At 39.3% G+C, this 15,292-nt stretch overlaps 1 protein-coding gene across 1 annotated transcript in view; it reads left to right on the top strand.

Moving 5' to 3' along the window:
* Positions 1 to 10,643, top strand: part of LOC149065193 (cell adhesion molecule Dscam1-like) — a 67,195-nt gene extending 56,552 nt beyond the window's left edge. The window contains exons 23-25 of the mRNA XM_089254318.1: positions 1,201 to 1,365; positions 1,465 to 1,673; positions 2,947 to 10,643. Coding sequence (XP_089110444.1) covers positions 1,201 to 1,365; positions 1,465 to 1,673; positions 2,947 to 3,039 — 467 coding nt within the window. The 3' untranslated portion in view covers positions 3,040 to 10,643. The remainder of the gene's footprint in view (positions 1 to 1,200; positions 1,366 to 1,464; positions 1,674 to 2,946) is intronic.
* Positions 10,644 to 15,292: the final 4,649 nt, after the last annotated feature.

Genomic DNA, 15,292 nt, shown 5'->3' with positions numbered 1-15,292 from the left:
TACAGTCGGAGGTCTTTAATGAGCGACTTTGAGCAATTTCATGCTTTTTTTTTGGGAGGAATGAGAGTGCACGCGTGGGTGTTGGGCCTAGCCTCTTTGGGTGGTCATCGCCATTTTTATTTTGCGGGATTTTTTTCTTTCTTTTATGTGCGTAGATGACGATCGCCCTAGTATAGTGATACTAGGCCTAGTTGCTAATGACGGTCTGTCTATCGCTTCAATGTTAGGATAATGACGAGCGATTTGCGGGCGTTTTTCTGGACTCGTTGACTCGTCTTTGAGACGAGGGCATTAGTGGCCTATAGGGCGGGCGATATTTAGGCTTTCAGTAACTTTTAGGCTCTTTTTTCCTAATTAATGGACTTGAACTATTACCATCACATCAACACCTGACGTCAAACTTGAAGAATCACTTTGATTACTTCACTTTGAGTCACGAATAACTCGGCCTATTACAGTGCTCACTCTCGTGGCCTAATTTATCCATTATTTAGATTCGTGATCTGCTCATCAATTTAGGTGATGCATGCTCAACCTATTTTCCCGCGGATCAAATGTGGCCCTCGGAGGCATCTAATGTGGCCCGCGACCTCAAATTATTTTTTAAAAAGTGAACTAAACGTCACATAAACAAGTTACTTAAGTGGCCCGTGGTGTAGTTACGCATCAATCAAGTCGTCCGTGGCTCATAAACAGATCATTTTAGCGTCCCCGCGGCACATTTACATATCACATGAGTGACGTGCGCCACAATTCAAGAGCACTCAAGTGGCCATCGGTAAATTCTCAGATCACTTAAGTGACCTGTGGCCCTGTTCCAGATCACTCAAATGACCTACAACACATTTCCAGACATGTGGTGCAGTTTCACGTCACTTAAATGGCCCGCGGCAGATTTTCTCAGATTTCCAATTTACCTCAGCGACTCGCGTCACATTCGCAAACCACTTAAGTGATTCGTGCCACAGTACCAGATCACCCAAGCGGCCTGCAGCACATTTACCCTTACTAAAGACGCCAAGCGATTACGGTTCAATGCGTGATCGGTGTACTGATGAATCGATGACTGGTTTCCTAGAACCATATCTCACATGGTCTATCGTCCATGTCACATGGAGAGGGCCGATTATGACTACATTCAATTAATGCCGTGCAATTATTTTCCGTACATTCATGCTCACGTAACTTTCTGTTTTCCAGAAGGCCATTCCCTGTTATCAGTGTCCAGTTTCGGGGCTCACGGTGCCTACACGGACATGGCCGTCGTAATCCCCGTGACAGCGTCACTGCTCACGATCTGCGTAGTGCTCATAGTTGCCTGTGTCTGCGTCCGCAAGATCAGAAGCCGTCACAACCTGGAGAGAGGTAACAGTCACATTTCAGTTTTTGATTTGGTGTGTGTGTGTGCTGTATAATTCAATTTGTCGCTCATATTAAAGGTGTTCGCGCTTCTTGTTCTTACAGCTCTAGCGGCCGAAAAGCACTTGGCAATGGTGGGTACTCTGCAGAGGTACGTCGAGATCGACAAGACGCGAGCGCTCCTGGATCCTAACAACCCAGGAGCCATGTTCCCTGCACCTTATGAGACTATCCCGATGGCGGATGAGCAGGAGATCCTACAGCACGGGAAGGCTATCGTCCAAGCCATGCAGCAAGCCGCAGTGTACTCAAAGGTATCATTTTCAGACATTGCTAAATATGTTTAACGAATGGTATATTCGAGAAATGCCATTATGAATACGCGGGTTCCCAACGACCGGGATGGATTTGAGAGCAATCCTTAGAAAATAGAGTATACTTTATTTTGTGGAAACTGAAGTGGATTCTCTAGGGTTGACAGAGCGCAACTCAATGTGGATTTCGTCGCCAAGTCTTATCGACTCATGAATCATTGATTTCGTTCTGGCTTGGCTTGGCGTGTCAAGGAATTTTTATCGGATGCAAAAACAGCGAAGGAGCTCCAAACGGAATTTTACTAGCAGCTGCGAGAAATAGGTTCTTAACCACTTCAGTTACAAGGTTTCGGCGAGAAATACGGATGATCTCTATTTGACGAATGGGCTAAAAATGTATTAACCTCGTCCTAACCTAACCGCACGTTACAGAAAGGTAAAGAAGTTGAAGGGGAAAAAGACAGAAAACAAATGAAAACAGTATAATACGTAAGAACAGGAGATGAGTGTAGTTATGCGAAGTAGATTTCCTCTTTTCACCTCACCCACCCAGTTCTCTTTTGCTGGCGCCGGAGTGGCGCAGTGGTAAGATACTCGTCTTCCACTATGAAAGTTACCATCAATGTCCATGGGTTTGAATCCGGGCATAGAACGTTAGAAGCAAGTTCTTTACCTACCGAGGATGGGGCGCCCACCGATGGATGGAACCTTCATTTCCCCCCCCCCCCAACTCCTATGGTTGGAAATTGCCGTATGGCGATATATGACCGGCGTTGGTGTGCGGTAAAGTAGTTCTCTTTTGCTCGTATACATATATAATAAAAGGATACATCACGTGTGAGGGAAAAAGTCACTAATAATAAGTGTATAGAAATAAAAGGAAGGTAAAAAGAACAACTTTGTGGGGTTACAACAAAGCCTGACGGGGATAAGAGAGGAGGTACTGGGCCACACATATCCCCTCTCGGCTTAGTGACTCGGGTGCGCCCTCCGTGTCGCTGTCGCCATCGAAGGTGCTGAGCCACATCTCCCCTCTCGGCTTGGTAGCTCTATTGAGCCCTCTGCCGTGGCCAGTCCAGGTGCTGGGCCACGTCTACTCTTCCCGGCTTTATATTCCATTGCAATTAATAGTTTGTCTAGACGTAACCTCCCTCTCATTTTCGCTGTAACGTTCTGTTGAGTACAGTAATCTCTCGTAAAGTGTAACCAATTTCACTTGCATATCTCAAGCGTTAACACTTTCTAATCACTTCTTACGCCCTCTCACCCATAGGAGGCTCAACAGACTTTGTCGAAGAAGCAACAACAAGCGCCACCTGGTGGATCGGAAAAGGATGATAATCATATATACGACATGCCACAATAGTGTCACACCATTTCTGTTCCCCTTTTAGAAAAGACTGTGCAAACAAAACGAAAGGACACACAATTGGACGTTATTCGAAGACATTTTATATAACTCTTTTTTTTTTTTGCAGTAAGATGGTGTTAACCACGGATTGGAATTTGGAACCAAACCTGGCGTCGTAGTGGGTAGCTGGGCATCGTATGGGAAAAGAGAGAAGTGATCAGCTTCAACAATGATCGACCAGCAGTTTGCGCAAGCTGTTCGGTGGTCGGCTGCGAGTGTTTTGGTTGCAACACCGCTGGTGTGTTGCACTCTTAGTGTTACATGGATGTGAATGTTCAGTGCATGATTAGGTTGACCATATAACCCGTAATTTTGGCTACCCCGACGTTCTTTTCACAAAAAAGTGTCCCGTATTTTCAACACTGTTCTTGAAATCTTATTCCTTACTGAAATGAAAGGCTAGGATTATTTCACTAATATATACAGTATTATATGATTTTTTTTCCAGTGATTTTTAGCGACAATTCGCGACGTTTCGCATTTAGGATCCCGTTTTCCTGTGTTTTTTTCGAGGAAATAATATGGTCAGCCTATGCATGATGATGATCTTAAGATGCTTGTTTGTGGCCTAATGTCGGAATGTTTATCATGTTAAAATGTATGGTTTTTCGAAGGCGATGTTGAGTGTGGTCAGGACTGAAAAATATTATCTTGGTTTTTTTTCCTTATATACACTGTCCTTCAAAAGTTAAGCACGCTGCCAGTGAATCCGCCATGATTCGAAAACACGTGATTTAATTGGTTTCGAATTTTCCATAATGGCAGCACTTACAGAAACTGTAACGCGCACAACCCCAGATACACACAATGCTGTCATGACTGCCGGACCGGACGCGACCGGGTCTCTGTCCCTTCCGGGATGTGAGTCCTTTACCCGTGTGGGGTGGATCGTGCTGGGGAATTGTATACTGTAATGACTAGCGCTCTGAGTAACAAAATTATTCGTTATAGGGTGGGTGTCACGAGGAATGTCGACGAGAGCAATCGAAGAATAGCACATGGACCAAATACATGTGTGAACATACTCTTCATCAGATACTGCCCTCAATGAACGGTGCTCGCAAACATGAAGATTGCTTCTTAGGTTCCCTTGAGCATTGATATTGCCTTTTAAGGTTCTCTACAACGTCAATATTGAACGTCATTTCAAGGGTTCTTTAGAAAATATATGCTGCACTCATGGCCCACGGGCCAAATGTGGCCCTAGGAGTCACCTGATGTGGCCCACTACCTATACCCGAACCACCAAATTTGTCCACGAAAGACCATTAAACCACTTATGTGGGCCATGGAACATTTATAAATTTTTTCAGTGGCTCACAGCACATTTTCAGATCGCTTAAGTGACTTCAAGCAAATTTCCAAATCACTTGAGTGACACGTGATAGATTTGCAAATTACTTATGTGGCTGGCCGGCACATTTCCACCTCGTTCGGGTGGCCTGTGGCATACTTTATTACTACGAGTGACTCGCAGCACACTTACGATTATTTAAGCTACCCGCGACACATTTCCAGATGATTCAAGTAGCCCATAGCGCATTTTCAGATCAACTGAGGCACATTTCCAGATAACTCATGTGGCCCGTGACCAAACTTGTGAAGTGGTCCGTACTCCCCGAAAATTTGAGCACCCTTTGAACCTGGATTCTCTTGAACATGTAAATTACTGTAGGGGTTCCTCACGAGGTAAGAAAAACAAACACGCCGCACATAAGGGAAAATATGAACCTCTCCATTACAGACATCACAAATTGCTCAAGAACTTAATTTAGACACCTTTCTGCGAACATGCGCAGGTCGGTGTAGTACCCAAAGAAAATCTACCTAGTAACATAAAACCAATATGGCCGGACCAAAGAAAAATTAACGTCGCTAAAACGTGGTTGCTTGTACCTCTTCTTTTGCAAAATTCAGTGTGTTCATCTTCCTAGTCCGGCATGTCCAACCTCTAGCACACGAACAACAAGGTGGTCACTGATACCCCCCTGAAAGTACTCGACGCTTGTGCTCAATTTCATGGTCTCGAGATCACCCCTCTTCAGGGCCGTCTTAAGAGCACCATGGGCCCCCGGGCCAAGTGGATTTTCTGAGGCCCTACCAGGTAAATTTCGAAAATTTCAACCAAATCTCATTTTTGTGAGGCCCTTCTTCTCTTGAGGCCCCCGGGCCGTGCCCGGGTAGGCCCATGCGTTAAGACGACACTGCCCCCCCCCCCATTAAACAATGTTGTTCCAGTTGCATTCAAACAATAAATGCTATGCTTATTTGAGTTTAAGGCATGAGCCGGATTCACGACTCACTCCGTATGGGTGCTGACCTTCTGATACTGAACAGAGACCAAAGACGAAACCGTAAGGACCTTCTAATTGGGACCAAACACGAAACCTTAATAACGATGTCACAGTCCACATAATGACCTTCATAGACCCGTTGACCTTTGATGACCAAGCACACCCCGCTTCCCATCTCATTAAGATATCGAAGCGTTCCCGGAGGATGGGTGTGCCTGGAAATTTTATTAAATAAACCTGTGACACTGAACAGAGACCAAAGACGAAAACTTAGTGGGCCACGTAATGACCAATAAATAACAATAAATGCTATGGTTATTTGAGTCTAAGGCATGAGTCGGATTCACGACTCACTCCGTATTTCTGATACTGAACAGAGACCAAAGACGAAACCATAATGACCACGTAAGGACCTTCTAACAGAGACCAAAGCCGAAACCTTAATAACGATGTCACAGTCCACGTAATGACCTTTCATAGACCACATAGTGACACTGAACAGAGACCAAAGACGAAACCTTAATAGACCACGTAATGACCACCTAATACTGAACAAAGAACAAAGACGAAACCTTAATAACCGTGTCACGGTCCACATAATGACCTTCCGGCACTAAACAGAGGCCAAAGACGAAACATGCTAATCGCGTCACAAACACAAACTCGTGACACTCTCCCAAGATCTATACTATGTGAGCCTTAAGGCCGAAACACGCTACACTGGTGTGACGACGATTATCACGTGGAATTCCCACGTCACAGAATTTCCACGAATCAGAATTCAAAACGCCTCTGACATGACGTGAAACCACGTCTCGTCAGTGTAGTGTGTTTCGGCCTTTATTCTTACCTTGCTGGTGAACGTAGACCTCTCTTATTTTATTCCAAAAACTATAACAGGGTTTTGCTAGTGTTTGGCTGGTAATTGCGATGCCATTGATTATTAGAGATTCGCAAGTGTTGTGGAATTGTGCGGAACGAGATTTCATTGGTCTTTAACGCGAAAGAAATCGGTAAAATCTTTGATGAATCACTTGATGGTCATCAAGAGATGGAATAACCCGAAATTTCTTTCTCATTCCTAGAAATGTGTCTGTAGCGTGCTTAAATTTTGCAAGACAGTGTACTTATGAGCTATGAAATTCGTCAATATTCATAACAATAAACTCGAACAATAATGGCTGACGTCACTGGTCAGTTTGTGGATCCGTACACATAAAAAAAGCCAACGTTGGCGAGTTGTCAATAGGTTTGGCAAAGATATTTTATGAGTAACAGCCAAAAAATTTTCTTTTTGATTCCAGTTTCGCTGTAAAGTTCAACGCATTAAAAAAAAATGGCGATTTAATTAGCCGCCAAACTAACCATACCGCCATTGTTAATTTTCTGGTTATTCACATAACCATATCTCAAGCATTATTTGTGACACCGATGGTGTAATAATGAACATTCTCAGGGCTGGACAGGTCGACCCGTAATTGACGGTAGGACCAAATGGGCCATTGATAGGACAATAGTTCATTTAGATGGAAAATCAGGCGGTCAAATGCTCAACCATACACAATTGCTGCCAACTGACACTCTGCACAAAAAAAAATTCCGTTAATTTGGAACCATATCTCAATTGGTCTCTTATTATATTGAGTTCTTTCCGGGTTTGACTAGTCCAACAGACATGGCCCCCACAAGGCCGGGGCTGACAGGGCTCTAGCCCTGGGACCCGTGACAATTCTCATAATGTTTTGCTTTTTCATGCTATACATGAACCATAGAAGGGCCCGTGAGAAGTCTGACGAGGGGGCCCGCGAAAGATCCGAGCCTAGGGGCCCTACTTCTGGATGTGTGGGCCATGCCAACAGAAGGTCATTTGGAGCCAAACGAGTCATTCTTTGGCTTTCAATATTTCATGCGTCAGAAAACAGTCCACCTAGCCATTTGGAATCATATCTCAAACGGTAACAATCACTGTTCTAACAAGTAAATGCTTTCGGGGTTTGGCTGGTCCACCCAGTAGTCATTGCTCGGAGCCAAATGCGCCATTGTTAAATGCTATTTCATTCAAACTAAAATCTCAAATGGTATCAATCGATGTTGCAACAATTGCTACTTTCGAGATTTCACCGGTCTCCCCATCTTGTAGAGAACAAGCATTCTTGTTTTCTGAATGCTTGTTTTCCGAACGGGATTTCGTCTCATCCAGCCAACTATTAGCAATCGTCGCCAATCAACGTTCACCACAGCTAATCACGCAGAAAAACTTGTCACCAATTCAAGACAAAATCTCGAACGCTATTTTGTTCTAAATATTGTTGTTGCAATTGCATACATTCAGTGTTCGGCTGATCCAGTCACTCGTAAGACCAACTGAATGAAAGATCAACATTCAGAAGAACTGGACACTAGGTTTTCACTGGTTTCTCCATCGGTCACTGATAGGATAGCATCAAAAGCATTCAGACGAAAACAAGATATCTAGCCAACTATCAGCAGTTGTCACCAATTAACGTTCAGCACAGCTAATCACGCAAAAAATTGTCACCAATTAAAGACAAAATCTCAGACGGTAAATCAATGTTGTAACTATTGCATACTTTCTGGGTTTCACTGGTTCCTCCAGCAATCATTGATAGGACCAGACCAGCATTCAGAAGAAAACAAGACATCCAGCCAACTATCAGCAATTGTCACCAATTAAAGCTCCGCACCACAAATCCCGCAAAAACAACGGTCGCCAATTCGTGACCAAAAGCCCTAAAAATACGAATGGCCTGCTCAGTCATGACCAAATTGAAGATTCGTGGACCAAATTCGAAACTCCGTTAAGGTCAGGCAGCCCGTCACCAGTCCAGCCCTGAATTTTCCACCTTCAATATCTCCAAGATTGTCCACAATCCGTTCGGAAAGTTTGGTATAACCCCGGTGCACCAAAATGCCAACAATAATGAGCCATCGTGATTATTGTATTTTACGTATTGGAAGTGCTATATAAGGAAACCCCATTTATAACAGTTAGAACCCGGATAATACGCACTAAAAAAAAGTTGCGAAATATGCAATAAAAAACGCCGGAAAATGCACTGAAATTATAGACAAATCTGCATTAAAAGATGTCGAGATATGAAATCAAAAATATTTGAGAAAAATGGAAACAAATCTGTCTAATAATGTTAAAGTATGGGACTAAAAATGGAAAATGTACGAAAAAATGAAAATATGCATTTAAATGTGCAAAAAAATGAAAAAAAATCATTAAAATGTGCATTTAAAAATGTCAAAATATGCTCCAAAAATAAAGAAATATGCATAAAATAAAAAAAGAAATTTTAAGAAATCTATGGCCCATGGGAATATAGGAAAATATGCGTAAAATGGAAAAATATGCATTTAAAAATGCTGGAGTTTACCTTAAAAGCAAGAAATTAGGCGCAAAAAATGAAAGGGAGGTAAAAAAACGTGCGTTTTTAAAAATGCAGAAGGGTGACCAAAAAATGAAAAAAAAAATATTTACAAGGAAATAATTGTATTATCAGCATAATAAAATATGCACTAAAATGAAAAAGAAATGCGTGTTAGGAGCACTGAAGTATGCCCTAAGGAAAAAAGAAAAATATGTAGTAAAACTGAAAATATATATAAGAAAACATGCATTTAAGAAATGCGTAAAAATATTCATTTTTAAAATGTCGAGATATGACATGAAATCAAAAATACATGCAAAAAATGAAAGCAAATCCACTTACTAATACTAAAGTATGGGACAAAAAAATGAAAAATTTCATATAATAGTTAAAATATGCATTTTAAAACGTCAAAATATGGATTTAAAAATGTCAAAATACGACTTCAAACATACTATTTTAGTATGCATATTTTAACGATTACATGAAATTTTTCATTTCTGCATTATCAATTTTCATTTTCAATTCTTCATTTTTGCAATTTCAAATTTTGCATTAAAAAATACGCTTCAGAAATTCAACATGTGTAAGTAAAATGAAAAATATTCATTTAAAAATATGCTGAAGTTTCCCAAGAAAGGGAAAATAGGCACTCAAAAATGCAGAAGGATGACCTAAGAATGAAAAAATTATTTACAGAAAAATAAAAATAGGCATAAAAAAGGAATATATATGCGTGAATATAAAAATATGCAGTAAAAAAAATGCGTATTAGAGAAAAGTAAAATATGCATTTAGAAATGCATTTATAAACATCCAGATATAATATAAAATCAAAAATGGAAACAAATCCATCTAATAATGCTAAAGTATAGGACTAAAAATGAAAAAATATGCATCTATATGTGCCGAAAAGTGGAGAAATGCATAAAGTCGTTAAAATAAGTACTTTCAAATGTAAAAATATGGCTTCGAAAATAACGAAATATGCATAAAATAAAAAATATGCTCCAAAAATTCTTCAATATGTTCCATGCGAGTATTGAAAAATATGCATTTTTAAAAATGCTAAAATTCCTCTAAAAAGGGGCAAATAGGCCCGGAAATGAGAAAAATAAATAAAACGTGCGTTTTTAAAAATGCAGAAATATGACCTAAAAGTGAAAAATTATTTATAAAATATGAAAATATGCATGAAAAATAGAAAATATGCATGAAAAATAGAAAATATGCACTAAAATAAAAAAAATATGCGTATCAGAAGCACTGAAGTATGTCCTAAGAGAAAAGAAAAATGTGCGCAAAAAATAAGAAAATATGCATTTAATAGAAATGCATTGAAAAATGCATAAAAATATGCATTTATAAAAATGCCCTAAAATGATCAATACTCAATGTAAAATATTTTCTAGAAAAAACTAGAGAAATTAGATTAAATTTGAAGATTTGAAGAGTAAAAACATAAGAATATGCACTAACTATGAAAGAAAAAATTGCTAAAATATTCAATTGCATATGCATTTATGCATTCGCGTATTATCCGGGCTCTAACCATAATGATGATTGATGATGATGCAATACCATTAATTGCCTTTACACTATGGACTATTTATAGCTTCACTATTTGGAATCTATGCATTTTGTGCGATGGATATACACGAGTTATCGATTGTCTTACCCATTTCCCCCCCAAAGTATATGGTAGCCTTTATGCAATGTAATGTTGTAATAATTGCATTCCTCTTTTGTATATATACAAATACACAAAAAAAACAAACGTATTGTGACTTTTCTATAAGGCGAAGTGTCATTTTTCCATGCTTTTTATGTAAAATGATGTTTTGAATAAAACGATATTGATTATCGATTGAATGTGATTCTTTTATTAGAATGTATGGATAGTGTGTAAGCACTCCCCTAAACGTTAGTTAAAATCGGTTGTAACGACAAATTTTCGATGTTGTCAACATCGGTTATAACAAGATTCCATGAAATCTTCGATGTCGTCAACATCGGTTATAACAAGATTTCATGAAATCTTCGATGTCGTCAACATCGGTTGTAACGACAAAATTTTATGAAATTTTCAATGCCGTAATCCTTATTAATAACATGATTTTTGACGTAAAACTATTTTCTTGTAAACTCTAAATCATACTACTCTAATCGGTATTACGACGCGTAAAATGTATAGCAATATAATAACACAAGAAAGACCAATCGAGGTCTTGAAGAGAGCTAAATGAAATAATTTATTTGACCTAGTATTGTACCGTGTGACCAAAAATCCTATTTTGGGTAACAGAAAAGAACAATCAATATTACCATTGAGTAAATTCCAAAAGAATGAAATTTCTTCTCTTTTGGATTTTGGCAATTATAAAAAAGTTTGACGAAGGAAAGTTGTTGAAACTCTATTGTCAAATTTTCTAAATTTCTTAAAATACAAATATCGCCTAAATGAATTTTGAATAATTTCAATATCATCAACAGCATTATCGTGTAATGAGGATTCCAAACAACAGCTGAGGATTCAAAACAATTTTCAAGTTTTGATCGCGTATTATAGAGTTGAAAAGAACAATCATTGTACCCAAATTTTTGAAAATCTTCAGTTATTCTTTTAAGCCAACCAAGTTTGCAATATAAATTAGTAAAAATATCGTTAGTATGATCACGAAAGGTAAACTCAGAGGTACAGTCGAATCCCGTTTTAACGAGTGAAAATCTCGTTTTAACGTACACTTTTCTAATCCCCCAAATAAATTTACGTAGGAACAATGCTAGGTAACCTGGAATTCCTTTATTACGAAATTTCGTTTTAACGAAGTGATTCCTCTGGTCTCTTGGCGTTCGTTATAACGGGATTCGACTGTATAGATTACACCAAGTCAGTAGCAGAATATCTTCTCTGTAAAATATCAGGTCCAATATAATAAGAGTATGGGATGGGATTTTTCATATACGGGTGAAAGACATAACAAAACATTTGCTTATATTCAAGTGTAGATGATTCTCGATACAAAACCAGTGGTCAAATGTAGGTTAACTTATCTTGAACAATATAACAAGATTCAAAATTTACAATAAATTCAAATATTTGAAAATGATTAGCAAGTAATAACCAATCATGAATATATGCTGCATGGCCATTAATAAAAATGAGAAACAGTAAAGGTCCAAGGATAGACCCCTGAGGGACTGCGGATGTTGCACAAAATCCGTCACTACGAGACGAGCCAAAAGATACAAAAATCAATCTGTGTTTTAAGGGCAAGGTTCTGTTGGGCAATTTGCCTGTTGTGGCGTTGTATTTGTATTTGTATTTGTATTTATTTGTATTTGTATTTGTATTTTAGATACGAAGCAAAAAAAAAATTGCAAGTATCATCACCACAGAAACGAATTTTCTTTTAGTTTGTATATTAATATACTGTGTCTAACACAATCAAATGCTTTAGCGAAATCTGCGTAAATTACATCGAGTTGACGTTTATTAGCTATTACCTCAATAATATGTGCATTGAGGGAAAGAAGATTGGTAACTGTTGATCTATTTCTAACGAAACCATGCTGATTTGGCGAGATGCAGGTATTAGTTTGAGCATAGATTTTATCATGTACAATGGATTCAAAAATTTTAGCAAAAGGTGACGGAATGGCTACGCCTCTATAATTTTCAATTTTAAGAATTGGAACGATTCTTGCTTTCTTCCAATCATCCGGAAAGATCCCCTTTTTAACAGACATATTAAAAATTAATGAAAGTAGATAAAACAAATGCTCAGCACATTCCTTGATAAAATATGGAGGTATACCATCAATACTCCTGGAGCTACTTCCTTTCATACGTTTTATACTATATTTTGCCTTTTAAGAAGATGTAAGAAATATTTACTACATCAGGAGTAACAGGAAAGTCGCTGTCGTCAACATCGGTTATAACAACAAGATTCTAAGAAATCTTCTATTTTAAGAACGACTGTGATCATCCTCAGAAGCTGTGAAATTCGCTACAAAAAACTTTGCGAAACCATCAGCAATCAAGGCGTCTGTTGATAAACGTGCACGTGAAATTATTAAGATTATTAGAATCCAAGAATCGAACAATATCCTCGGTTGTACTATCGGGACTTAATCTGGATAAAAACACAGCTGATCTCTTAGGACGATTAACCCTTCCTTTAAGAATCGAACTTTTACCATTCAAAATTGGCTTACGAACTCGAGGTGTGTGTGTTATTAACATTCTTCAATTACTGGAAGACTTATAAAAAATAGTTTTGTTTTTATTTGATAGGTGGCAGCAGCGATCACATATCAATGAGGTTTCTCACATGAATGCAAGCATAATGACTTATAGAAAGTTGAAAAAATTTGATATGATTTATTATTACTTCTTTGTTTAGTTCTTTTGGTGTATCACTTCCGACAACCCTCGTAATGCCCAAAACGTTCAGCCGTTTGGCCAACCTTGTGCACGGCCATGCATGGATCCGGGGGGGGGAGGAGGGGGCGATTGCCTCCATCGCCCCTCCCAAGAGTGAGGGAAAATTTATCTGTCTTATCTTATTATTGGGCGAGACGATTTATAGTTTAGGTTCTTAGAATCGTCCCGTATTGGGGAAGGGGGGATGAATGTCCCTCCCAACACATCGCCCTAGATTTGCTCCTTGGCATGACCCGTGTGTCCCAAGTATATAGACGGGGGGTGAGCACACATGAAAACTAGATTTGGAATAATTTTCAAGCGTAATTATGGAAATCGTTGGCTGATGCTTCCAGCATGGTAGCTCCACGGAACATCAGCTTCCCATGTGGCCCATGATGGTCTAGTGACTATCCTGTGGTCATCAAGTTGTGTCAATTGTGCGAGTACCTGTGTGGCAACGGCACGAGTTACTGCTTGACAGATTAACACAGCACAGTCCCACTGATGTTTCTGCTGAACTATTAATACGTTTATTTATTGTTTTTGCTGATCAGTGCTAACACCAGCTAAAGCAATCTGCTCTAGATGGTGTTGTCAGTGCAAAGGCGCCGACATGAAAAAAAAAAATATATTGGAGAGGCTGAAAGTTGCTGGTCGTCCCGCGTATACGGGACTCAAGCAGGAGGAGAAAGGTGTATCGCATTGTTTTTTCAGAAATTATTGGGGGGGTGCCCTTCAGCCCCCTACAAAATTTATTGGAGGGGTTCAAATGGCCTCAGCCCCTAGGTTCCGGTGCCTATATGGACCAGTATACATCTATTACCAAATACGGAAGAAAATAAGCGTGTGCCAAGCTAGCCTAGTGTTTGAATCCGATTAGCCTGTCAGCAGAGGCGGATTTAACGGCGGGCATACCGGGCGCTCTCCCCGACTTCTAAAGGGTCCTAAAAACCCTAACTTCACACTTTTTTTATAATTTAAGGGGCCAAATATTATCTTTTGTGCCCGGGGCCTCGACTGACATTAATCCGCCACTGACAAGGTAATATTCTTTATTTATTTTTACAATATTGTTGACCCTGGGGCCAATGCAAGAGAACGCGATTGAAAATGACAAAGATACTGTTTGACATTGGACAAAAAACTAGTGATAGAGCAAAGGATTCGACAAGAGACCTTGGAAGTTTGTTCTATTCACCAATGGTATGAGGAAAGAAGCTGTATTCAAAGCAGAAAGGGGAAGCAAAAATAGGTTTTATTTTAAGGGAATGGTCGAGTCTTCGAGAGATGTAGGATGGTTTGGCTAAGATACCAGAAGTATCTGTTAAATTGAGCATGGAAAATATTGTATAACAATGTTAACCGAGAAATGAGACGATGAGTAAAGAGAGGGAGGAGATGAAGTTCGTTTTTGAGTTCGGACACGGAAACGAAAGATGACCAGCAGTCTTAAGCAAATCGGGTGGATTTATACTTTGGACTGAATCGAGTTTACCTATATTACTGGAGGTGTAGTAGTCCCAGATTTCAGCGGCGTAAGAGAGAACGCGGGAGATAAAAGTTTGGGAACCGAGTTGTCTGATGTCCCGAGTGGAGTGTTTAAGGTTGCGGCGGAGGAAGAAAACTTTGTTAAAACACTTCTCTGGTAAATGTAGTCAACATGTTTGTTAAGACACTTCTGGTAAATGTAGTCAACATGTTTGTTACGACGCTTCTGGTAAATGTAGTCAACATGTTTGTTAAGACACTTCTGGTAAATGTAGTCAACATGCTTGTTAAGACACTTCTGGTAAATGTAGTCGACACGTTTGTTAAGTCACTTCTGGTAAATGTAGTCGACACGTTTGTTAAGACACTTCTGGTAAATGTAGTCGACACGTTTGTTAAGTCACTTCTGGTAAATGTAGTCGACATGTTTGTTAAGACACTTTTGGTAAATGTAGTCAACACGTTTGTTAAGACACTTCTGGTAAATGTAGTCAACACGTTTGTTGAGACACTTCTGGCAAATGTAGTCAACACGTTTGTTGAGACACTTTTGGTAAATGTAGTCAACATGTTTGTTGAGACACTTTTGGTAAATG

Source organism: Pholcus phalangioides, unplaced genomic scaffold, assembly GCF_987345545.1.
Source record: "Pholcus phalangioides strain wild (caught in Gottingen) unplaced genomic scaffold, Ppha-v1.0 ptg000041l_1, whole genome shotgun sequence".
Lineage (NCBI taxonomy): Eukaryota > Metazoa > Arthropoda > Arachnida > Araneae > Pholcidae > Pholcus > Pholcus phalangioides.
This window is presented reverse-complemented; position numbering and strand designations above follow the sequence as displayed.